Genomic DNA, 25983 nt, shown 5'->3' with positions numbered 1-25983 from the left:
GAGCAGCTTGAGCATCATCATGATATGGTGGCTGGCTCCCCCAGAGTAAGTACCCCAAGAGAGAAAGGCAGAAGCTGCAGTGTGATGACTGACCTGGCCTCAGAAGTTACCCTTGATATTTCTGCAGTGTCCTATTGACTGCATTACTGCATCAACCCTATTCAAAGTGGGCACAGCTGCAGCAGAGCGGGGTCACCAAGATCCCTCTTGGGGCATGGCTGCCACAAACATGCTTCTTGTTGGAGGGGGTCACCCACATCCCAGTGGAGAATCTCCTCCCCCACCCAGGATGAGAGGGCACTTTACCCCCGTTCTTCTTTTCAGCATATTCCACCACCACATGACCCATGGATCATTACACTTGGTCTGCTGCTGTGCTGCCAGGCTTCATCTCTGCCTTCTTGGGCCATTTCTGTACAGCAGAGATCTGGGCTTGGGTCTCCAGGTCCTGATGAGGTCCCCTTGCCAGTCTTCTGCCTTAGGGATGTCAACAAGGGGAAGGGCTGTGCTGGGCGATGGTGGCAGGCACTGTCCTTGCCAGCCTGGACTGGAAGCACTTGGATAATTGATCTACCCCAGGCCAGGCTCTCTTTCCTCACAAAACTCCAACCATGCATCCTGTATTATCTCCATTTTATGAGAAGAATTGGGGCTCCAAGGGGCTTAGTGATGTATGGAGGTGACACACCCCATCAGCCAGGATATGAAACCAGGTACCTCTGAGACATAGGCTGCCCTCTTTTCCATCACCTGCTGACTGAGCTGCTCTGAGTCCACAGTAATGGCTGGGGGCCAGGTGGAACTTATCTTAACGTTGGTCTTCAGATTCCTGGAGAAGATGCACTCATGTATTCTGGAGCTGGACCTGGGTCCAAGGTGGTCCTATCCGTAGGGCCTGGCACATGGTGGATTTCACTGCAATGAGTCATGGAGGTGAGCAAGAGCTTATCAGTGTCTTAGTCGTAGAATTCTTCAAGTCTTTGGTTGAAAGGAAGACTATCTGGAGGTGAAAGTGGGTAGCATCTCTCAGACTACCCCCTTCCAAACAACTGGTAAATATTTAGAAGAACAGAGGGTGGAAGCAAATCCCCTCTCCAGCTGGTGTGGGCATCCCTTGGAAACCCATGGAGAAACATGGCTGTGTGATCTGCCAAGGGGGGTCAGTGTGGACTGGAGAAATTATCTCATTAACTGGCCCCTTCAATGGTCTCATTCGTTATACTCACATGATCCCTGTGTGTGAGGTACTGCCTCTGAGGGGGCTCTATTGTGACCCCCATACAACATGGAAACCAAGGTCCAGAGAAATCTCTTTGCTTTTTAAAAAACATATAAGGCTGGATGAAGAATCCGTCATTTAAACTGGACCAGAATTTGTGGTCTAAGCCTTGTAGCAATCTTGTATCTTCATATATTTACTTTTCACTCTAAAAGTCATGGAGCCCTCTCTGTAGGTGCTAGGAAGGGCTGGATCTGGCTGGAGCAGCCAGATCATCAAATATGGAACAGGTCTCCTCAGGAAATTGGGGTGGAGGTGGCGACTGGCTTCACCCCTGGGAGCACCTTGAAACAATCCACTTTCAATTTTCCAACAGTTTATGGCCATTTTCATTGTTCCCATCCAAGAAAATTCAAGAAAGCCTCTGGTGGCCCATTGGGCCTTTTCTTTGATCTAGGAGCCACAGCCTGTATGGTCTGGAGCCAACCCCACTACTCAGGCACTGCTGCTGCTGCTGCTGCTGCTAAGGCACTTCAATTGTGTCCAACTCTGTGCGACCCCATAGACGGCAGCCCACCTGGCTCCCTCATCCCTGGGATTCTCCAGGCAAGAACACTGGAGTGGGTTGCCATTTCCTCCACCAATGCATGAAAGTGAAAAGTGAAAGTGAAGTCGCTCAGTCGTGTCCGACCCTTAGCGACCCCATGGACTGCAGCCTACCATGCTCCTCCATCCATGGGACTTTCCAGGCAAGAGTACTGGAGTGGGGTGCCATTGCCTTCTCCAACTCAGGCACTGAACCCACTAGATACCCACTGAGTGCCCCCTCTCTGAAGGTTTGAGAGACGGGCACCTGGAAGTCTGCTTAGAAAAACAGATAGAGGCAGAGGCAGGACGGCTGTAGCCTCCACACCCGGAACCACTTGGGGCACGCAGAGCAGTCTGTTAAACTTTAAACCACCTTGCGGCCAGCATCGCCTGGTCCTCGGACAGCATTCCAGCCGGTTGGGGCTGTATCTTTTTGTATGTGAGGCAAGGGAAGAACCAGTGCGGAAATGCAAATGCACTATCGTTTAGTGACCCATATTGCGAAAACCAGCAAAAGGAAGTTGTGTTTTGCTGCTGCCTGAAGTCAGTCCTGGAGAGAAGTACGTGCGCCACAGAAGACAGGTGAGTGGTGCTGGCTCTGGGGTCTTTGCCAGCCCAGAGAGCCTCTGCTGGTCCCGTAAGGGGCACTTCTGGGGTCAGGGAAAGTTGAGAGCAGTAGTCATTTGGGGTCGGATGTCTGTAAGGCAGGAAGCTGCCGTGGTGGCGCCGAGCGGTGTCTTGTGTCCCTTTTGTCTTCCTGTGGTGCCTCTGGCATGATTTGTAGCAAGTCGTTGAGCAGTGAGTGAGCACACTGCTGAGTGTCCTGTGGCAGTTTAGACTCTAGCAAAGATGAACTTGAGGGCCGGGGTCCCCGAATAGACTGGACCTATGGAGGAAGGATAAGTGGTCCCAAACACAGTCCCTAGAGACTGTGGGGCTTCAGAAGATTCCGCTGCAATCTGCATTTTAGGTCCTGACAGGGCCTGTCTATGATGGGCTGCTAGGAGGGAAGACTGAGCCTGTCAGGGCCTCTTCCGAACCTCATACTGTGCCCAGAGAGTGCAGGGTGGTGGCCAGGCCACCTTGACCTCCGGGAGGTGGCCAGGCCACCTTGACATCGGGGAGGGTGATGGGCAGCCATGGGGTACCAGAGGCAGCTGTGTTTGTGCTGGTTGTACTGAGGGGGCATGTTCTAGGGCACGACTGTACCCAGAGCACTAGGCTCCCAGGACCCTGTGGCGTTTGCAGTGTGGGAGTCCCTCTGATTGCAGACCATCAGCCCGTTTACAGTTTCTCGGGGTCAGTGAGGTGCTGTGGATTCCCCTTGGGAGGTGGAAAGATGGGTCTGGGGTTTTCACTGGAGGAGGGAACCGAGGAGTATGTGGCAGCAGGTAGCTGGTATCCTGGTGATGTTCATGGCCCACGGGGACATTTGGCTTGCAGTCCCTCCCCCAGCTCTGTGACTATGGGCCACTGATTCTACCACCCAACTTTCCCATATGTGAAGTGGGATCTGAGTGGTACCAGGCTCCAGAGGTGAGCACAGCCCTGGGAGGCTGGGTGTGCTCAGGGAAGCTCTGCTGTTACTCACACTAGTCCTCAGACAAATCCCACGGTGACTTTGCTCCACCACTCTTTTAGGAGAGGAAGCTGAGGGCCACAGAGAAACTGAGGCCCATCACTTGCCCCAGACCATGGACTGTAAGCTGACAACCTGGGCCCAAACTCAAACCTTTGGAGCCTGAAAATTTGATTGGCAAGTGGCCCTGGGGCTGGGTGGGGCTGGGTGCTGAGGGGAGGAAGTGGTTTGTCTTCGGCTGGGTAGTTGCAGGAGGCCAAGGCCCTGGTTCCGCAACTTGCGCTGACGTCTGTTTCCACACAAAACCAGCACCTCTGAATATGCAGTGGCCCCCAAAGCTGGACAGGACTCTATGCTCTGCACACACAGAAGCCTAGACTGCAGTAGGTCTGTTGAGGTTAGAGCTGAGATGAGGTGTTGAGCAAGGCCCCAGAGGAAAGGTGAGGCCTTTCTGCCCTGAGCCCCTTGAGAGCCTAGGGTGGGGGTTGTTGCTGGACTCAGAACAATGATCACAGAAGAGTCTCCAGGAGCACACCAGGATCACGGTCAAGTGCCAGGAGCACTTGTCTTGCTGCATCTTTGCCATCTGCTCCAGGTGGGCTCTGATGACCCCACTGACAGATGAGGAAACAGGTCCATGGAAAAGGGGATGAGCCTGGGAGTAAAAATGTAACCTTCAAGCAGTATTGACCATAGCACAGATGTGAAACCCAAACCTGAATGGGGTGTCACTCACCTGCATGACCCCTGGCTGCCTACAGCTATGAGATCCATCCTGGCTCCAACCCCCAAATCCTGTCCCCTCCCCTCTGGGCTCACACACCTAGGCACACTGCCACCTCTTCAGATGGCATGACTCACTCTTGTTTGCTTTGTGCCCTTCCCTCTGTCTGGGACACTGGTCCCTCTGCCTGTGATACTGCTCTCTCTGTCTGAGATATTGTTCCCTCTACTTAGGATGCTGTTTCCTCTGTCTGGGTTCCTGTCCCCTGTCTGAGCCCCTGTGTGTGGTGGTGATGACTGGTTGCCTAGGTTCCCAGTGAAGTGGATGGTAACCTACCTTGTACATCAGTTCTACGGGGTTTTGTGGGGGCTACTTGGAGCCCCTTGGTGCCCAGGACACAGAGCTCTTGCTGGTACAGCCATGCGGCTTTGGGGAGGTGAATCCACCATCTAGGCCTCCGTTTCACTGTAATTACCTGACAGGGTCACTGTGCAGTTAGATGAGATGATGTGGGGCTGTCAAGTGACGGACGGTAGGAGATGGAGTTTAACCTTCTGTAATCTTGATTTGCATTTTGTATTTTCAAAAATTTGGACTTGACTAAAGCATATTTTTGTAGGGCTATGTAAAAGTACATATTAGAAGGAAATAAAACTGACGTGCTGATTCAAATTCATCTATTCACTTACTCACTGAACATGCTTACTGAGCCCTGCTATTTGCCAGGTGGCAGACCACACGAAGGAGGTAAGATTTCCACCTGTGTGGTCTGCAGCCGGCGGGGAGTGGAGTGGGGAGGTGTGGGTGAGCCTGGCAGGTGGGAGCTATGGAGGAGGGGGTTCTCTTCTGAGGAAGGCCTATCACAGAGCAGGGAATGAGCGCGGGGAGCTGGGCTAGGCTGTTCCTCCAGAGGGAGGGCCTTGAAAGCCCCCCAAAGTGGCTCAGTGTGGAGGGAGAGGCAGAGTCATGTCTGTGTTAGGGTTTTCAGTATCAACTGGAAGCTGTTGGAAAGTTCTTATCCATTTTGATTCATTGCTTTTTTAAATAAAAATTTTAAACACAATCAAAAGTAGAGTGGAATATTTGTGAGCCCAGGGTGCCCCATGGGAGAGGTCAGAATGGAACAAGGAGCCCCTGTTGCCTCATCCTGAGTGTGGGCCTAGGGATCTTGGATGCTGTGGGGATAAACTCTTTTCCCAAAAAACTTTATTATAAAACATTTTAAAAATACAGCAAAGCTCCAATAATTTTGCAGTGCTCACTCCTGGGATTCTACTTGCTTTATCATACATCTAGCTGCCTATGCAAGAAAGGATTTTACTTTTTATTTCCAAGGTTGTGATTTTATTTCTGTAGTTGCTTTTGATGTATGGCAATGCATAGTGTCTGTAGTATTTATATTTGTTCTCCTTCTAGATAAAAGTAAAAACAGAAACAAAATATGAATCAGAAATAAACATAAAAATTTAAAAATAGAAAAAAAAAGGAAATAAAGAAGAATAGGAAATATACACATAAGCAAAAAGATTAAGTTGAAGCAGTACAGGGACTTCCCTGGCAGTCCAGTGGTTAAGACTCCACGCTTTCACTGCAGGGGGCATGGTTTGGAGCCTGGGTTGGTGAACTGAAATCCCTCATGCCATGCAGCACGGCCAAAGAAGAGAGAAAGAAACATCACAGTGATCTGTTTCCCAGACACACCTGCCTGCATACAGCGCAGCTCTGCACGTGGGCCTTCTAGTCACAGCTCCTTACACTGTACCCAGTGCGTTCTCGGGCTTGCTTTCGCTGAACTTCTGTTAACTCAGCTCTGGGCACATGTTATCACTACTGGGCTCATTGTGTGATTTTGCCAACTCCTACTGTAGCTGAATAGGCCCTGTGATGGGGAACTAGGAGCTTCAGGTGATGCTAATGGCTGGAGGTCATCAGCCTGGTGAGGTGTCCTGCCCATCTTTGTCTGTTAGGATCACTAAAAAGCGATGATATAGCCAGTTGGAGGTAGAGTGTTGTGTGCTGCCTCGGGCTTTAAGAACCTTTGTGGGACTGTTGTTGGGTCCAGTGCTGTTGACCAGTCTCCTTTCCTCCTCGCTCTGCTAGCCCCATCCTGCCTTGAAGTCCCATTGACCCCCACTGAATTTTGAAGCATATGGCACCCCAGTGTCTGTGTCCATGTCTGGGTTCTCAGCACACAGGATGGAGACCACAGACTGTACCAGCCAGAGCATTTCCTAGGCTGAGGCCCCAAGACAAGTATTGTGCTTCTGGATCCTAACTCTGGAGTGCAGGCACCTCTGGGTCATGGAGCAGCTTTGCAGACATGCCATCGATTGTTGCATCTGGCAGGGCCTGCACAACCAGACCTTTGTCACTGCTGATAGAGCCTTGTAGGTTTCTGCAGCCTTATCCCCCAGCCTGCAACCTGCATGTAGGTGTGTGCAGCATAGCAGTTTCTTGTATTGCCCCATGGTGCTCTCAGTACTATTTGGATTACCTCCTTCACGTAACCAACCACCCCACTGAGCACTATCATCTCTCACGATTCTGGGACTGGTGGGATGCATTCCAGTGGCCCTCATTCAGGGTTTCTCTGGGACTGTAGCCAGTCAGGGCTAGAACTGTTTCAAAGGCTTCCTCTCAGGCTCATACGTCTGATGGCTGCTGATAGCTGTCATCTGGGGCCCCATGTTCCGGGGCTACTAAGCCATGTCAGTGACAAAGCTGTGGAGATGCCTGCCCACCTGGGGCCTCCAAGGTACCAGGTGACAGGCAGCAAGTGAGATGGGCATAGTGTTGATTTTAGTGGGAGCTCCTGCACTGTATCCGTAGTGGGGACGTCCAGCGTCAGGTGGAGCGGAATTGTGGCCCATATGCAGGACTATCCCTGCCTGTCTCAGGCAGCTGCCAAGCAGTTTGGGGACTCCAGGGCAGGGACCACACCCCTCCTGCCACCCTATCCATTGGCTGCACAATGCACTCGGTAGTGGGGCACATTTAATTTCTCTGTACTTCTCCAGTCCCCACACCTCTCCTGGTCCCAGGTTTGGGGCCTTTGATACTGGCTGGTGGCAGCCTTGGGTGTCAGGGGCACTGGGCCCTGGGCTGAGTTCAGTAGCTGGGCTCTCTCAGCTCAGAGAGCTCGGGGCTTCGAAGAGAGAGGTGAGTGGCTGGGAAGACAGAAATGACAAATGCTCCTTGGCTCCTGCATGGTTTTACATCTTTGGCCTTGGGCATGTCAGAATGAGCCTGGAACCCAGTCCAGGGGGTTCAGAGCAGCATGTCTGGTAGACTCAGCTCCTGGGTGCTGATTCCCCTAGGCCACATGGTCAGGATCAGCTTTGGCATCCTTGTCTGAGACATGGAATGTCACCCACCTTGGTGACTACAACTGAGCAAGCATACAAAAGCGCTCAGCATGTCCCCAGGCACATGGAGTATGTGTGTGTGTGTAATTGGATGTATGTTTATGTGTGTCTGTGTGTGCATGTGCATGTGTGTAAGTGTGTGTGTTTACATGTGTGTGTGTGGTGGGCACCCTTGCACGTGTGTGTCCTCGACCCTAACCCTCCCTCAGCCCTCCGCTCCTCTGAGCTGTGAGGAGGGGAGGCTATAACTGGACTGGCCTGTCCTGCGCTCACCTTGGCCTTAGAAAGGGAGACCAGCTGAGGCTGCGGGCTGTACCCTGCAGCTTCCTAGTCAGATTAGAGGGTGGTCTCAGCTCTTCTGCAACCAGAACCGCCCTCCACCAGGTACTCTGCTCCCTGGAGGGCATCTTTATGCCGAGCCCTGGGTTTCCCAGTCTGGCCAAGCCTTGATCAGCTGCCCTTGCACAAAAACCCTTGGAAGGTAAGATGGCCACACCTGAAGGACCTCCAGAGAAAGGGTACAATTCCTCTCCTTGACGGGGATCCAGGGAAGCCAGGCTGCTGCAGCCTCCCCAGGCTCTGGGCCTGCCACACTCCTTACCACTGTTCTTTGCATAGTTCATTGTCCCTTCTGTAACAAGGAAAATGACACTGGTGAATGTTAGCAACTCACCAAGTCTGTGTAACTCAGAGGTATCACCTTCCCTGAAGTATAGTCAGCATACAATTAACTGCATGTTTAAGACGTATGATTGGATGTTCCAACATATACACACGTACACACACACATGTGATGAGCACATCTGTCAACTCTGCAAGGCTTCCTTGTGTTCCATTGTAACCCCCACACCGCACCTACCCCTCCATCCAGGCAACATCCTGGTCTGCTTTCTGGCATCACATGTTAGGGTACATTTCCTAGAATTCTATGTAAATGGAAAAAAAAGTAGGCACCTTTTTCTTTGTCTTTTTTTCACTTGAAATAATTTTTTCTAGATTCATCCTTATTATTGAGAAGTATTCCCTTTTCCCCTCAGTGATCCAAGGGCTTGTGTAGAATTGATATCAACTTTGGTCATTTTTTTTTCTCAAGTATTTTTCAAGCTCACTCCTTTTTTAACACTCCACATATGTATTCTGGTTACACACATATTATGCTGTTCATAGTTTTTCTGCATCTCACAATTCATTCTCTCTCTTTCATTTTAGAAAGCTTCTATAGTCTCTCCAAACTCACTAATTTTTCTTCTTTAATATCTAATCTGCCATCAGTCCCTTCCAGGGGGTTTTGATCTCACATCTTGTGGTTTCCATCTTTAGAAATTGGATATGCATCTTTTTTTATTTTCCATGTCTCTGCTGACCTTTTGAATATACAGCAGGTACTGCTGCTGTCTTAAAGACCTTGTCTGCTAATTCTAGCATCTGTATCAGATATGGGTCAATTTCAATTCATTGACTTTTCCTCCTCACTGTGGGTTGTGTATATCTGCCCTCTATGTCTGGTAATTTTTGGTTGGATTCCAGACACTGTAGATTTCACCTTATTAGATTCTGAATATGTCTGTGCTTCCATAATTGCTCTGGAGCATTGTTTAGCGATGCTATTAAGTTGCTTGTTAACAGAGGGACTTGCCTGTTAAAATTCGTCAGTGTTTGTTAGGTGGGACCTGAGTAGAGCTCACTGTGGGGCTAATTATGCACCCACACTGAGGCAAGACCCTTCCAAGTTAGCTAAGTCCCTGTGGGTACTGGGGTTTTCAATCTGGCTGGTGGAAACAGGCTTACTCCCTGCCTTGTGTGAGCCTGAGTTGGCGTTCCCTCTGATCCTCTCTGGTAGTTCTCTCTCAAGTCTTGTAGTTCCCTTGCACACGCACTGAGCTATCCCGAGGGCCCCCGTCAGTCTCCGTGTTCCCTCACTGCAGATCTCTCTCTAGCCCTCTACCCTGTGACGTCCAGCTGCTTTGGTGTTCCTGGATGCCCAGGTCTGTCTCCTCACTCAGGGGTCGACCTGGGATCCCCTTCTCCAGGCAGAAAGTTGGGGTGACGGAGGGCTCACTGCACATGTTTCCACCTTCAGAAGCACTGCCCTTTGCTGCCTGCTGTAAGGTGTCTCTCAAACTGCTGTTTTGTGTGCTTTATCCATGATTTAGTTGTTTCAGGTGAGAGAGTAGCTCCAGTTTATTCAATCTTGACCAGAACCAGGAGGCCCTGAGGTGTGATTGCAGCAGGCTCAACCTGGCACCGGATGGCGGCATTAGACATGCCAAAGCTGAGTGTGTGGCCTGAATTCCATCTGGCATATTTTTACTGCTGTGTCATGTCTGATTTCTGGAAACTGGAGATTATCTTCTGTGCTATGAGAAGAATGCAGCAAAGCATGCATTTTCTGTTTAGAAATATTGATATTCCTCCCCATTAAGTTCTTGAGGAATGTGGCAGTAGCAATACTAAATGTGCACCCTGCACTGATTTTGGAGTCACTTGACTCAGAAGAAATCTGATTACACTGGGAGACAAGAGGGCAGGAGACCCACAGGGGCTGGATCTTTGCTTGGCTTCTGGGGCCTCACCAGCCCTCAAGGCCATGTGCGTGCAGAGGTGGGTCACACTTCTCTTCTGAGCACACTCTGCCAGGAGGCCCTTCTGTTGCATGGGTGACCAAGGGTCAGGCTTCAGGACACCTTTTTGATTGTGTGTCTGGAGGGGAGGGGGACCTGTGCCTCCACTGATGGTTCTTTATTTTGTTTAGTGAGGGAGGAAGACCATGTGTGAAGAAGCCACTGACAGCAGTTGATTGCTTGTGACTGTGAGCACAAGGAGTGCATGTGTCTGGGAGGGCCTGCTGGGTCCCCTGAGTCATGATGGCACTGCACACTTGAAGGGACCCTTTCTCCCTGAGTCATGGCATGGCTGGGGACAAGCTCAATTCTGGCCCCAGTTTTAAGCCAGCCCTAGAGGCAATGGCAAGCCACTCCAGTACTCTTGCCTGGAAAATCTCATGGATGGAGGATCCTGGTAGGCTGCAGTCCATGGGGTCGCTACTAGTCGGACACAACTGAGCGACCTCACTTTCACTTTTCACTTTCATGCATTGGAGAAGGAAATGGCAACCCACTCCAGTGTTCTTGCCTGGAGAATCCCAGGGATGGGGGAGCCTGGTGGGCTGCCGTCTATGGGGTCGCACAGAGTCGGACACGACTGAAGCGACTTAGCAGTCGTAGCAGCAGCAGTAGAAGCTGCTACATGCCACGGCCGTTGTCGTACATGTTTCCCTGGGCTGGGGGCCAGGGAATCAGCCGTGCTCCATCTACCCATAGGCCTCTACGACCTGCTCAGGGGTCCCCTGCACTGAGCGGTGGCCTGAAGCTGCCCTTTCATCTTCTCCCTGGAGAACTAGGTCTGTCACCCAGGTTGCTCTAAGTGCCAGTGGAGGACGTGGTTAACGTTCTCTTTTCACCTTTTTTTTTTTTAGAACCTCGTGAACTGCTCCACTTCAAAACTGCTGGGCAAGAAAAAGATTTTCAGCAAATCCTGCCCCCCCTCAGTCTCGTGCAAGGCCTCGGCTGGCCAACCCAAAGGACCCAGAAAGCAGCTGGCAGGGAGCCTGGCACCTGCCCTTCACCTCAGTGCCCTGTGGAGTCTGCCAGCCTCAGGTAACCCACCTGTTGCCCAGGAATAAGTGGCTGCTGTTCCTGGTCCCTGACTCCTCTGCAGCTCCACTCTTCAAGTAGAAGATTTGGGGGGATCTCAGTCTCCTGCAGTCTAGTCTCACCTTTGACCCTCTCTGTGCAGGTCTGACACTTGACTGACTGACACTCGAAGGGGCGTTTCCTCCACAAGGTTTTCCAGAAGAGGCACCATGTGAGAGCATGAAACAGCCCCAGTGCGTAAACGCAGCAGCAGGAGGAATTTGGGAGCAAGATCCAGGCTCCTCAGCCCCTGGGTCTCTGGAAAGTGTCAGGTCACCTGTCAGACAGAATATCTACAGTGATATTGAGGGAGGGTCCTGATGGGGATCCTGCCTCACCTCAGAGCTACCTTGAGGATAGTGTCACGGATGCCAGAGCAGGGTGCAGACCAGATCCACTGTGCCCAAGATGGCTACTGCTATTATTTTATGCGTTTATTTCTAATTCATCGAGGAGCAGGTAGCTTCATGATACAGGATTCATTCCTCCCTCTCCTGTCTTTTTCTTTCACCCTCTTTTTTCTTTCCTTTCTTCCTCCTTCCTTCCTTCGTCTCTTTCTTTCTCCCTCTCTCCCTCCCTCCATCCCTCTCTCTCTTCCTTCTTTCTTTATAAAGAAATTAACTTTTAAAACAAAATGCTTTGTGTTTGCCATTGCCCGAAAACCAGCTGAGGCTGACAGGGGTGCTCAAGTGCAGCTGCATGTTGACTTTCTCCAGAGGGCCCTCCCTGGGGGCTGGTCCACAGCCCAGCTGGCATTGACTGCACTCATTTCTCCCTGACAGGAAGCCCCCAGCCAGCTCCTCACAGAGATCAGAGAACTCAGCTTTGAGGATGGAGCCAGGAAGGGGGTCCTCAACACCCCCGGCCCCCAGTGCCACCATGGAGGAGCCAGATGCTGGGCCTAATAACTCCTCCCTGGAGCAACCAAGCACAGACCCAGGGAAGCTCCCAGCGCTCCCTGTCGGGCCTGGAACTCACCACGGGGAGCTTGCCTCTGGGAGCCCTGGCAGCCAGGCCTCTGCTGGGGACATGAGCTCAGTGGGTGAGGCCAGCAGCTCTAAGATCCCTAACCGGGACAGCGGGATAGACAGCCCATCCTGCAGCGTGGTCAGCGAGCACTTCTGTGAGGACAGCGGCGAGGCGGGCCCAGGTACCATCATCAAAGGGCCACACCCGGGAACAGCCCTGGGCAGCAAGTCTCCACAGGAGGAGGCTGATAGCGATGCAGGCGAGGGGAGCAGTGAGGAGCCAGACCCTGAGAACAACCCTTCTAAGGTTGACATGGATCCAGCCAAGGTAGGTCACCTTCCTGTACCAGGTGTCAGGGGCTGCAGGGCCCTCCTCTGAGGGTATTGGAGGTCCATAGGGCCATCACTTACTTACATCACTTACTGGTGCCAGTAGCAGGGTGCACACTCAAACACCACTCTCAAAGAAGCCCCCACAATGGGTTGGTGGGCAGGCCCGAGGGCAGGACCATGCAAGCAGGGGTCTCCCCAACACATCAGGCAATGATGTCTCTCCTAAGCCTCAGTTCCATGGCCACACAGTGTCCCAGTCTTAATGCAAACAGCGCTGCCACCAGCTCTGTTCACCAATGCTTGCTGCCTGCCTTGCAGAGCCCCCATGAAGAAGGCAGCATGGTTATCATGTTGTTTTATGAATGGGAAAACACTAGTGTTGCACATGGGGTGTACAGAGGCAGGAAGGGAGCCCAGGCATGGGAGTAGAGCCCCATGCAGATGGCCCAGGGAAGCAGGTATGCTCATGCATGTGGCTCAGTGTTAGAGAAAGCTCATCTGTGTCCCTTTAGCATTTGGGGCTCTGGGCTCTGCACTGGGACTCATGGGGACATGGGAGTAAAGCTGATAGCCCTGGCTTAGAGGGACTGCATGTGCATGGGAGGAGAACAGCATAGGTAAGCTGCAAGTGACTAGGTCTCAAGAGAAGCACAGGCGGCCTTTGGTTGGAGATGGTATTGACAAACATGGCTGCATCAAGAGGCAGGTTTGTGGGCAAACGGCAGCCACAGGCCTATGCTGTTGTAAGCCAAAGTCTCAGCAAGTGGGCTGGGGGCATATTTTAATCTAGGTTTTATTATTATTCAGAAATGACAAAGCCAACAAATCAGGAAATGACTTATGTGTAAAGACAGTTTATTACTCATAGCTCATGAAAAGAGGGGGTACATGATACCAAGGAGAACCAGAGAGAAACTCACCAGGGTGGGTCAGGAGACAGAGGGGTTGGAAATTGTGAGCAAGAATCTTTTTTAATCACTTAATGATTTTTTTTTAATTGAAGTATAGTTGATGTACAAGTACTATTTAAGTTACAGTAGAGTCTTGATTGTGATTTCTGATGAGATGGATGGGTGAGACAGAGTAAGCAGGCTTAAGATTGGCCAGTCTGAATAATTTCAGTGGGCTCTGTGTACAGGGGCTGTCCCTGGATACCTCACACCTGGTCCTGTGTGATTCAGAAAAGATGGTTGGATGTGGGCTCTGGATGGGTTGGTTTGCACTTGAAAGACACTTTTTGTCTTGCTGGTGAATTCTTTATATCTCTAGGAATTAGTGTATCCTGGGAGGGACAGTATCTCCAGGGTCAGCAAGGCCCCAAAACTTTGGTATTAAGATAATATTGGTCTTGTAGAATGAGTTAGGCAGTGTTCCTCATTCTTTGAATTTTTTGGAAAAATTTGAGAACAATTGGTGTTAATTTCCCAGTGAAACCATCTGGTCCTGGGCTTTTCTTTGTTGGGAAGTTTCTTTATTGTTTATTTAACCTCCTTATTTGTTATTGGTCTGTGCATATTTTCTATTTCTTCATGATTCAGTCTTGGTAGATTGTGTTTCTAGGAATTTATCTATGTCTTCTTCTAGTTTATTCAACTGTTGGCATTTAATTGTCCGTCTCTATGATTGTATTCTGTGGTATCGGTTGTAATGTTTCCTCTTTCATTTTATTTATTTGATTTCTATCTCATTTTTTTGGTTTGTCAATTTTGTTCATCTTTTCAAAAAACAATTCTTAGTTTTTTTTTTTTTTTTTTTTTTTTAGTGTATTTCTACTCTCTGTTCCGTTTATCTCTGCTCTAATCTTTTAGTTACTTCCTTCTGACTCCCTTGAGTTTAGTGTGTTATTTTTCTAATCTTGAGGTACAAAGTTAGGTTGTTGATTTGAGATCTTTCCTCCTTATACATGCATGCATTTACAGCTATAAATGCCCCTCTTAGCGCTGCTTTTCCCACATTCCATAAGCTTTGATATGTTGTGTTTTCATTTTCATTTGTCTCAAGCTATTTTCTAATTTCCTTTGCAACTTCTTTGACTGTTGTTTAAGAGTGTACTATCTAATTTCCAGAAATCTGTGGATTTTCCAGGTTTTCCTGTGCTATTGGTTTCTAGTTTCATTCTGGTGTGATTGGAAAAGATAAATCATATGATTTCAATCTTCTTCAATTTGTTAATATTTGTTTTGTGGCCTAACACATGGTCTGATCTTGAGGGTTTCCATGTGCACTTGAGAAGAATGTATGTTCTGCCATTATTAGATGGAGCGCTCTACATATGTCTGTTAGGTTCATTCGGACACTGTTGTTCAAATCCTTTGCTTCTTTATTGATATTTTGCATGTCCTATCCAGTATTGAAAGTACTGAAGTCTCCTCCTACTGCTATTTTGTTGTAATCAGCTTCTTTCTTCTAATCTGTCGAAGTTTGCTTCATATATTTAGGTGTTATGAGGTAAAGAACCTGCCTACAATGCAGGAGACCCAGGTTGGATTCCTGGTTTGGGAAGATCCCCTGGAGGAGGAAATGGCAACCCACTCCAGTATTCTTGCCTGGAGAATCCCATGGACAGAGGAGCCTGGTAGCCTACAGTCTACGGGGTTACAAGAGTCGGACATGACTCAGCAAGTAAACCACCCCCACCATGAGGTTTAATGCATATTTATAATTTTTCTATCTTCTTGGTGAATTGATCCTTTTATCGTTATATAATGTCTTTGTATTGTGTAAGGTTTTTTATTTAAAGTCCATTTTGTCTGATGTAAGTAGGCCACTCCTGATCTATTTGTTGACCATTTCCATGAAATATCTTTTTACATCTTTCAGCCTATGTATATCCTTAAGTCTAAAGTGAGTTTCTTCTGTGTGTTTAGTCACTCAGTTATGTTTGATTCTTTGTGACTCCATGGACTGTAGCCTGCCAGGTTCCTCTGTCCATGGAATTTTCCAGGCAAGAATATTGGAGTGGGTTGCCATTTCCTCCTCCAGATCTTCCCAACCCAGGGATCAAGCTCTCCTCTCCTGCATCTGCTGCTTTGGCAGGTTGATTCTTTACTACTGAGCCACCTTGGAAGCCCGAGTTTCTTGTGGGTAGCATATAACTGAATGCTATTTTTTTTTAAATCTGTTCAACCAATCCATATGTCTTGATTGGGGAGTTTAAATTATTTTACATTTAAAGAAATTACTGATATGGAAGAACTCACTATTGCCTTTTTCATTGTTTTCTATATGGTTTGTAACTTTTTTGTCCGTCTCTTACTGCTTTCCTCTTTTAAGTTTAACTGACTTTTTTGTAATAATATGCCTTGATTCCTTTCTCATTGCCCCTTGTGTATATTCTATATATTTTTTCTATTGCAATTACATAAAATATTTAAAGTTATAGCATTGTATTTTAAGCTGGTAAAAACTTACTTCAATGGTAAACAAAAACTCTGCTTTACAGCTGTCCTTACCAGATGATCTATGTGTTATCACAAATGACATGTTTATATGTCCAGTATGCCCTTTCACATAGATTTAGAGTTTTTAAAAGTTTTTGTCCTTTTTGTGTTATTTTGTACGAAAAATTATGATAGTGTAGGTTATTATATCATATTTGTTCATGCATTTATTTTTATTGAAGAACTTTATATTCTTGTATAACTTCATGTTGCTATCTACCATCTTTTCACAACTTAAAGGACTTCCTTCAGCATTTCTTGTATAGCAAGTCTAGTGATAATGAACTCTTTATCTTTTGCTTATTTGGGAAAGTCTTTATTCTTCACTTTTGAAGAACCACTTTGTTGAATAAGGTATTCTTGCTTCACAGTTTTGTGTTTTTTTTTCATCTTTAGCACTTTAAATATGATATCCCACTGCCCCCCTCCCCCACCTTTTTTGATAATAGGTCCCACTGTGGTTCTTTGGGTTTGTCCTAGTTGGAGTTCCATGAGATTCTTGAATTTGTATCCATTTCATTTGGGAGACATTTTCAGCCAAAAATTCATCAAGTAAACTCTCTGCTCTTTTTACTCTCTTCTTCTGGGACTCCCATAATGCATATATGGTCAATTTGATAGTATTCCATAAACTTCTTAGGCTCTCTTTGCTTTTCTTCATTGTTTTTCTTTTTGTTTCTCTGACTTTCAAATGACCTAGATTGAATTTTTTAGTCTAGTTATTGAAATGTTCAGCTCTAGAATTTCTGTTTGCGTCTTTTTTATAGTTTCTATCTCTTTAATGATATTTTCATTTAGTTCATGCATCACTTTCCCAATTTCACTTAGTTGTCTATTTGTGTTCCTTTTTTTTTTTTTAGCTCATTGAGCATCTATATGACAGGTATTTAATATTTTTTTATAGGCAGCTCATAGATCTATGCTTCTTTAGGGTTGGTTTCTGGGATTTTATTTTGTTCCTTTAATCACACCACGTTTCCCTATTTCTTTGTAATATTTTGCTGGAATTTGGGCATCTGAAAAACAACCACCTCTCCAGTCTTCACATGCTGGCTTTGTGCAGGGAAAAATCTTAGCCAGTCAGGCTAGAAGTTCTAAAACTTAGTAAACTTTGTCTGATCTCTTGCTCCTCTGGCATCTGCCTGCAGACCATCAGCTCTAACATGCTTCTTGCCTCAGTTTTCAGTGTCTTTGAAACTCTGGCACTGGTCATGATAGCATTCCAAGTCTGGCAAGACAAAAACCATCCCTCAGGAAACTTCCAGAAGAGACAGAACACTGGGTGTACAGCTCACTCCTTTGTTTTCATCCTGAGGGAGGAGCATCATGGGGAGGGGGAGTTCCTCCCAGTTGTGCCATCCTATTTTGCTTGGGGGAGGAACGTAAAAGGGTGTTCCAAACACCAGTTTTCATTCGCTGCTTGATAGAATCTCTTCTTAGTTTTAAAATGGCTTGGAAGCCATAGTTTCTCAGCTGTCCTGAGATTTCACAGAGGTATTCTTGTTTGCATGTTGTTAACTCCATGTCTATGTAGGAGAAGGAGGGCGTGGAGCTTTCTTTTTTGTAAATTTATTTTCTTGAAGCATAGCTGATTTTCAATGTTATGTTAATTTTTACTGTATAGTAAAGTCATTCAGTTATGCATTTATATATAAGTATATATATACACACACACATTCTTTTTAATATGTTTTCCATTATGGTTTATCACAGGCTATTGGATATAGTTCCCTACACACCAGAACCTTGTTGTTTATCCATTCTATATATAGTAGTTTGCATTTGCTAATCCCAAACTCCCAGTTCATCGCTCCTACACCTCACTCTTCTCCTTGGCAATCACAAGGCTGTTCACTAATTCTGTGAGTCTGTTTTGTTTCATAGATAAGTTCATTTGTGTCGTATTTTATATTCCACATATAAGCGATATCCCTGGAGGAGGGCATGGCAACCCACTCCGGTGTTCTTGCCTGGAGAATCCTCATGGACAGTGGCCCTGGTGGGCCATAAGGCTGCAAAGACTGAGCAACTAAGCACATAAGTGATATCGCATAGCCTTTCTCTGTCCGACTTACTTCACTTAGTATGATAATATCTAGCCCATGTTGCTGCAAATGGCATTATGTCACTCTTTTTAATGGCTGAGCAGTATTCCCTTGTATATATGCGCCACATCTTCTTTATTCATTTATCTGTTGATGAACATTTAGGTTGTTTCTGTGTCTTGGCTATTTCAAACAGTGCTGCAATAAACACTGGGGTACATGTACCTTTTTTAATTATAGTTTTCTCTGGGCATATGCCCAGGAGTGGGATTATAAGATCATATGGCAACTCTATTTTAGTTTTTTGAGAAATCTCCATATTGGCTACATCAATTTATATCCCCACCAATAGTATAGGAGAGTTCCCTTTTCTCCACACCCTCTCTAATATTCTTATTTGTAGACTTTTTAATGACTGATGACCACTCTGACCAGTGTGAGGTGATACCCTCATTATAGTTTTGATTTGTTTTTCTGTAACAATTAATGATGTTGAGCATCTTTTCATGTGTCTATTGGGTGGGCTTGTAGCTTTGATTTGCCATCTTGATGATGTCATTCCACAGTATATTTTGATGTGGCTATTGTAGCTGTTCTGCAGTCAAAGCCCTGGGAGGATAGAGTTTTCTCTTGGCTGCAGAAGATTTGAGGGGATTGGTAAAAATTATTCTGTCTCCCCCAGAAACCTCCCTGGAAATTCCATCTGTGAGAACTGAGCCTCACATCCCAGTTCCAGCAGCTTCCTCTGATCTTTGGGGGCCTGTGGTCATCCCTGGTATGCAGTGTCAGATGCTGCCTCCCCCAAACTCACCGTCCCTAGGTGAGTTATAGCTCTTCTCTTCACAGTGCTCTGAGCCTCAGAAGTTGCTCCACATCGCCCAGGAGCTCCTGCACACGGAGGAGACCTATGTGAAGCGGCTGTACCTGCTAGACCAGGTAACCCTCCTGGCTTGGAGCCTGCCTTTGTCTACTTCCAGAGTTTCAGTGGGCAGTTTCAGAGGCAAGCTTTCTATCTTAGCATTGGCTAGGCCTTGCAGTTGGAATATGACTGACACGAATACTAAAACTTGGATATATTTAAGTCTCCTCCAGAAATTTTTAGTTTTTGCTTTCACAACTTGTGGCTCTGGGGCAAAGGTCTTGTCTAGTCACCTTGGGGGTTTTTCTTCATGGCAGTTAAATTATCTGAGCATGTAAAGCCCTATGACAGTGAGTGGCACTCTCCCTCTTTACCTGGCAACATGGGGTTTATGAGCATAGGAAGTAAAACTCCAATAGAAACCAGGTTTTGACAGGTGCTGCTTCTGTTTGTAGCTCACAAAGCAGAGAAAGGAAATCAGGATCATCCATTTCCCATGAAAGGCAGATGGGAGAAAGATGGTCTGTCTCAGTCTAGAGGGGACTGTCGCTGCCTCACTCCTAATTCTTGGCCATCAGTAAGCTTGCTTTAAGACCATAAGGTTCTTTAAGGCAGTTTGATGAAGCAGAAGTTTTATTAAGAAAACATAAGGCAATGGCAGCCTCTCCTGAGCTCCCATGTTTGTAGCAGAAGCATGATTGTAACCATTTGCAGTGACCCACATTTAGTGACCACTGCAAGGGTTTCTCCATGCCTAGGTTTTCTGCACCGGGCTGACAGAAGCAGGGATCCCTTCAGAAGTCACCACAGGCATCTTCTCTAACATCTCCTCCATCTATTGCTTCCACGGGCAGTTCCTCCTGCCTGAGCTGCAGGCGCGGATCACAAATGAGTGGTAAGTGCAACTCAGGGTGCCTGGGAAAGTGGAGGGGCCGACATTTCCCTGGGAGTTTGATTCCTATGCCTTTGGAGATTGAAGGTCATGGTGATCCTGTTGCAGTGTTTTGTTGTATATTCCCTGCCAAGCAGCCTTTAAATCTGGGGTTTGCATGTCCCCAAACCAGGGGCTACCTGGGAAACCTGTCTCCTAGGGTCCTAGGCTCTCTTTTGCAAGGTCCTGGGCCAACCCTGACCCCATGGCCTCTCAGTGTCTTAGCTTCTTCATCTGCAAATTGGTGGTGGTGGTTTAGTCGCTGAGTCATGTCCAACTTGCGACCCCATGGACTGTAGCCCACCAGGCTCCTCTGTCCAGGGATTTTTCAGGCAAGAATACTGGAGTGGATTGCCATTTCCTTCTCCAGGGGATCTTCCCAACCCAGGAATCGAACCCAGGTCTCCTGCATTGCAGGCAGATTTTTTAACCAACTGAGCTATGAAAGAGACTTTAATACCTGCTCAGGGCTTTGTTAGTTGCTCAGTTGTGTCCAGCTGTTTGCAAACCCATGGACTGTAGCCCACCAGGCTTCTCTGTCCATGGAATTCCCCAGGCAAGAATACTGGAGTGGGTTGCCATTTCCTTCAGGACTTCCCTGATTGCTCAACTGTAAAGAATTTGCCTGCAATGCAGGCGGCCTGGGTTCAATCCCTGGGTCGGGAAGATCCCCTGGAGAAGGGGTTGGCTACCCACTCCAGTATACTTGCCTTGAGAATTCCATGGACAGGGGAGCGTGGCAGGCTAGAGTCCACAGGGTCGCAAAAGAGTCAGATGTGACCGAGCACCTTGAGCAGGTGCTACTGTAAATAGAATTGTTTGGGCTTCCCTGGTGGCTCAGTCAGTGAAAAATCTGCCTGCAATTCAGGAGACTGCAGTGCATGAGATGTGGATTTGACTGATAGTTCAGAAAGAGCCCCTGGAGAAGGAACTGGCAAAACACTCCAGTATTCTTGTCTGGGAAATCCCATGGACAGAGAAGCCTGGTGGGCTACAGTCCATGGGGTCGCAAGAGTCAGACATGACTTAACAACTAAAACCACCAAACCAGAGCTTTGCAGAATTTAAATGAGGTTTGACGTCTGCAAACACCAGTGAATAGACCATGCTTATGGGTTTATTTTCCTTCCTAGTATATACTGCACCTCTACTTTAAAAACTGAGATGTTTTTCTCTCTCGTGAGTGTCCCCAGAGGGCTGTCCCTCTGTCCCTCTGCTGCTTCCATTTATTTGTAGGAGAGGGACAGCTCAGCTGCAAGGCCTGTGGTGTCCCCAAGAGTCCACTCTCTAAGCTAGAGCCAGGCCAGAGAGAACACAGAGGCCAAGGGCCAGGGGCTTGATTGGGGGGTGTCCCTGCACCTGCAAGGCTCAGCAAGCATCCAGGTCAATTTGTAAATATTTAGAAGGACACGCTCCACTTGCAGAGCAGGTTATACTGTGTGCAAGGCCATGAGGTTAAAGCTCAGGGCTGGATTGCCTTTCTGGCTAATGCAGCGCACACCTGCTAGAAATGACTTTGCCCCTCAAGGCCCTGAAAAGACTGTCAGTACACAGACACTCCTTGTGTAATAATGGTGCAGGAGTCCAGGGGCTTCCCCTCTGCCTTTGAAAGCCCATTCCTAGTAATGCTGCAGAGGATGACTTTTTGCCTGTGCCTTTTTTTCTTCTTTTGGATTATTTCTTTAGGATAAATCCCCCACAGTTCTAAAGTCTAATATATTCATGTATTTTTGGTTCCTTTAAATTTATTTCTAAATCCCTGTCCAAACCACTCATTATTACACAGTGCTGCTTTCCCATGATATTGCCAGAATTAGATCATCCTATTGTTCCTAATTGTTGCTCATATAGAAGTATAATGGACTTTTCTTGGTTCTCTTCGATAACTGTGGCTCATCAGGTGGTTCCATTATTACTAACAGCTCCTGGTTTTGAGCAATGGTTCTGTGACTGCACTGTTGAAGTACTTCACATGATCCTCTAGGCAATACACTATTTTCCATCCCATGTGATACAGGAGAGGAAAATAAGGCTTAGAGAGGGTGACCAGTTTGCCCACCATCACACAGACTTGGGAGTCAGGCCATTGTCCCATGGCTCCCTGTGAAGTCCCTGTCCCACCCTGGCCCTTCACTGGAACTATGTGTGTGATGATCTCATTTCCTGGTGAAGGGATGTGAACCCTCGACTTGGAGACATCCTGCAGAAGTTGGCCCCGTTCCTCAAGATGTATGGTGAATATGTCAAGAACTTTGACCGGGCTATGGAGCTGGTGAGCACCTGGACCCAGCGCTCACCTGTATTTAAAGACACTGTCCAAAGCATCCAGGTAGGTGGCCCCACCTCTGCTTCATGGGCACAGTGATGGGTTTGTGTTTCAACATGGAGGAAATCAGTAAAATTGTGGGATGTGTCCAGACGCTCTATTAATGCTTTGATCTTTAAAATAACTCCAAGAGACAAATCATCATTTTCATTTCATGGAAGAGGAAACTGTGGCTCAAAAAGTTTGTGCGATCGTGTCATCACAAACTATTATTCAATAGGACCAGGATCCAAATGCCAGTCTCCCTCCAGAGCATCCTTCTGTGGCTGGTGCAAACACTTAGGAAAATGTTGCATCCATTTTTTTTTCTCTTTTTTTGCAAACAGACTGTTTACAACTCTGGTTACTGTTGTCTACTGCCCTGTTGGTCTTTTTCTTACTAATTCATGCAGATTTTACATGTTAAGAGTGTCAGCTGTTAACTCTCAAATGTGTTGCAAATTATTTTTCCCCATTGATGTTTTATTTTTTAACTTTATTTAAGATTTTGTTTTCCATACAAAATTTGAGGGTTTTAATTGGCCACATTCACCAATTTAAATAAAGTAATTCTTTTAAAAATATTTTAAGTATGAGCCACCTGCACCCACATGCATATATGTACATATGTAACACATGTGCACATGTGTACACACACATGTTCACACATGCATACGTGCACCTACATTCCTCACTGTACCCTGGAGAGTTAATGGGCACTGAGCCCTCTGTGCCAAGGCTTTGAAGGACAGGTTCAGATTTGGGGTGGCCCCTTGATAACTTTCTGGGTTGTCCTCAGATCCCACTGTAATCACATCACTCATGATTTCTTAGTATAGAGTCCTGGATCTGCCTGCATCTCTCAGCATCCCCATCTCTCCCCAGAGAGGATATCTCTGATTCTGAGTGCTTCTTTCTCCCCTTTTACCTGCCACCCCTACACCCTCACCCGCTCACTTGCAGCTGGGCCCTCCCAGCTGTCCGCACAGAACAGTCTCCAACGAAGATGTATATAAAAGTGCCAGCACTGGGTCTAGAGCAGGCCTGCCTGGGGTGCAGCTCCTCACTCCATTGTTCAATCTCTCCAAGCCTCAGTTTCCTCTGTGTAAGATGTGGCCTGCAGTCAGTCAATTGTGGGTTCTCCAGGCAGCCTTCTGGGGGCTGCAGAAGCTGAAAGTGTGGAGTGTGCCTGGGAGCCGCATGCCTGCCCATGGGTGCCCCACACCTCCTCTGTCTACCCCACAGAAGCAGGAGCTGTGCGGAAACCTGACCCTGCAGCACCACATGCTGGAGCCCGTGCAGAGGGTCCCCCGCTATGAGCTGCTGCTCAAGGACTATCTGAAGAGGCTCCCAGAGGATGCCCCAGACTGGAAGGATGCAGAGAGTGAGCTGGCCTGGGTGGTGGGAGTTGGGGCTCCTGCTGAAAACCCACATCGAGAGAGACAAACAGACAGAAAGATAGAGACAAAGAGGCAGAGATAGAGAGACAGAGACAGAGACAGAAGGAAAGAGTTCCAACTGACCCCTAAGCAGGAAGCGACTGAGTGAGTGCAAGGGAAAACCTCCCCTGCCCCACTGCAGTGTGAGGAGAGGATGATGTTCCTGTGGAGGGAACTGCTAAGTGCTGGCAGAGCTTAGGGCTCATGGAGGACCTTGTGGGGCTGGCAAGGCTGTACCTGGTGCACGGGCAGCAGCTGATCGGCAGCATGGGGCAGGATCTGCACAGGGGAATGGGACGCCAGCCTTGGCAGACCCCCAGCAAATGGGACACGTCTGCCAGCTTGCACTGCCCCACCCTGGGCCAGTTCTAATGAGCACCTGGTACAGCCATGGGAAAGGACAGGCACAGGGCAGAGCCTGGCACTCAGCCTCATGGGGGAAAGACCTGCGGCGCCATCAGGTGCCCTGTAGCTAGATTCTGTCATCTTTCTGCAGGGTCCTTGGAGCTCATCTCCACAGCTGCCAACCACTCCAACGCTGCCATTCGGAAAATGGTGAGTGTGGGCATTCCCAGAAGATGCCTGAGGAACCAGCAGTTTAGGGCAGGGCAAGCACAGGGTGGGCCAAGCATCATCAGTATGCACACTTACCCACCTGCCCCCAGGAAGACAGAGGCTCTGCTGAGAGCTATACAGGCCTGCCCCTTACTAGCTTGATGATTGCTAGTAAGCTATACAGGACCCTGTGCCTCAGTTTCCCCATCTGCAAAATGAGATCACTGACAATACTTGTCTCCTTGGGGATCATGGGGATCAAATCACTCTACATAAAGTGCTCAAAACAAGACCTGGTACAGTTCAGTGTTAGCTCTCAGTGTCAGCATCGCTCATTTGATTGTTCATTCATTCATTCAAGCTCTGTCAGCTGGGGCTGCTATAACAAAGTATTGTAGACTAGACATCTTAAACAGCAGACATTTACTCTAACCATCTGGAGGCTCGAAGTCCAAGATCAAGGTGTTGATAGATTTGATTCCTGGCTTGTAGACAGCCACCTTCTCGCTGTCCTCACTTGGCAAAAAGAAAGAGCAAGTTCTCTGATGTCTCTCTTATTAGGGCTGTAATCTCATCATGATCCCCTCTCCCACCCCATGACCATGACCTCATCTAAACTTAATCATCTACCAAAGGCCCCATCTCCAAATACAGCCTGAAGGTGTCCTCTTGTTGATCTAACACCTCTGAGCAATGGGGTCTGCAGATGGGGAGGCCTCCTAGCTCCTACCAACACCTTTTGACCCAGCTGGCATTGTTTCATCACAGCCCTTGTTTGTCCTGCACACTGCCTGGACATAGTGTAAGAATTTCTAATTCCTTACCCGGAATTTTAGATCAGGGCATTTCACAGGAGAATCCAAATTCTTGGCTTTACTGGAAAACCCTGAAAACCCTGAAAACCCCAGGGCCACACTTCAACCTAGGATGAGAGGAGGTTATCTTCTCAGTGAGCTGGCTCTCCAGGCTGCCACAGTCTCTATCCAGCCCTGGTTCCCTCAGTCCTGGGACCTATTTACTTTCACATGGGCACTGCTGTTTTTTGAGAGGAGAAAGAAAGGGAAATATTTCTTTGACCCCCACATCTCTCAACAGTGAGAAATGAGAGATGGGCAGCCTGTTTTGGGGAAGCTCTTGTTATGTGTGATCCATGTCCTATGTCCTCCTACCTGACTTTCCCCAGGATTGGGTCTGCTTTGGGGGTACCCACAGCAACCAAAACAGGCAACATTTCACTCTAGATCCTTTTTAATCTAATTTCCCATCTTTTTGTCCTTAATACTAAATCTAATGGAGGAGAAAGAGCTGCTTCATGGAACTCCATGGTCATGAGGTCACATAGAGGCCATGGACCTTTGGAGGAGCTGCTGTGGGCCTACATCTCGGAGGGGCATGGGATGGACTCCCATCACACTATACCATATTCACCATGTGGCAGTTCTCACTCCAAGTCTGGTGAGGCCTCTGTGACAGTCTGGGGGCTCTTATCAGGTGCAGGGGACGGTTTATCAGTGTGTGCTCACAGGAGCCTCTTCACGCTTCCACCTATCTGTAATCTCCTCATCTTGGACCACCGCTGCAGCCTCCCCACCTCCAGTCTCCCCAGACTCTGATCCACCTTTCTCTGCTCAGAGCCTTCTATGGGTTGCTTATTTTGTCACTCCCTGTTCAGAGCCCTCCTGACCTGCCATCGCCTCCCAGGTACACACACAAGCTCTCCAACGTGCTGTCTGCATGCCTAGCCTCCAGGACACACAGGCCCTTTGGCCCTGCCTTGTCTGCTCCTCCTTAATCTCTATGCTGGGGTCCCCTTTCTGCTCCCACGCCCATTTCTACCACTTGTTTCCATACCAGAGACAGAAGGGCCAACTAAACCAGCCTGTTTCCAGGGCGTGCTGATTTAGACTGGTCAGATCCAAGGGCAGTGGCTGCTGTAGCATA

At 47.9% G+C, this 25983-nt stretch overlaps 1 protein-coding gene across 6 annotated transcripts in view; it reads left to right on the top strand.

The window, feature by feature from the left end:
* Window positions 1-2167: 2167 nt before the first annotated feature.
* FGD3 (FYVE, RhoGEF and PH domain containing 3) overlaps window positions 2168-25983 on the top strand; it is a 41759-nt gene continuing 17943 nt past the window's right edge. The window contains exons 1-9 of one of the 6 annotated variants that reach the window (XM_070375268.1): window positions 2168-2389; window positions 10951-11131; window positions 11271-11339; window positions 11950-12463; window positions 18800-18889; window positions 19571-19707; window positions 21916-22072; window positions 23294-23432; window positions 23984-24042. In XM_070375268.1, the coding sequence (XP_070231369.1) occupies window positions 11338-11339; window positions 11950-12463; window positions 18800-18889; window positions 19571-19707; window positions 21916-22072; window positions 23294-23432; window positions 23984-24042 (1098 nt within the window). In that variant the 5' untranslated portion in view covers window positions 2168-2389; window positions 10951-11131; window positions 11271-11337. Of the gene's footprint in view, window positions 2390-9962; window positions 10077-10950; window positions 11132-11270; window positions 11362-11395; window positions 11627-11949; window positions 12464-18799; window positions 18890-19570; window positions 19708-21915; window positions 22073-23293; window positions 23433-23983; window positions 24043-25983 lie in introns of those variants that run through there. The other 5 variants (XM_070375265.1, XM_070375267.1, XM_070375266.1 and 2 more) reach the window with 5 other exon arrangements.

The sequence above is a fragment of the Bos mutus genome, chromosome 8, assembly GCF_027580195.1.
Source record: "Bos mutus isolate GX-2022 chromosome 8, NWIPB_WYAK_1.1, whole genome shotgun sequence".
Taxonomy (NCBI): domain Eukaryota; kingdom Metazoa; phylum Chordata; class Mammalia; order Artiodactyla; family Bovidae; genus Bos; species Bos mutus.
The sequence above is the reverse complement of the archived record's forward strand: the minus strand, read 5'-3'. Positions and strand labels throughout refer to the sequence as shown.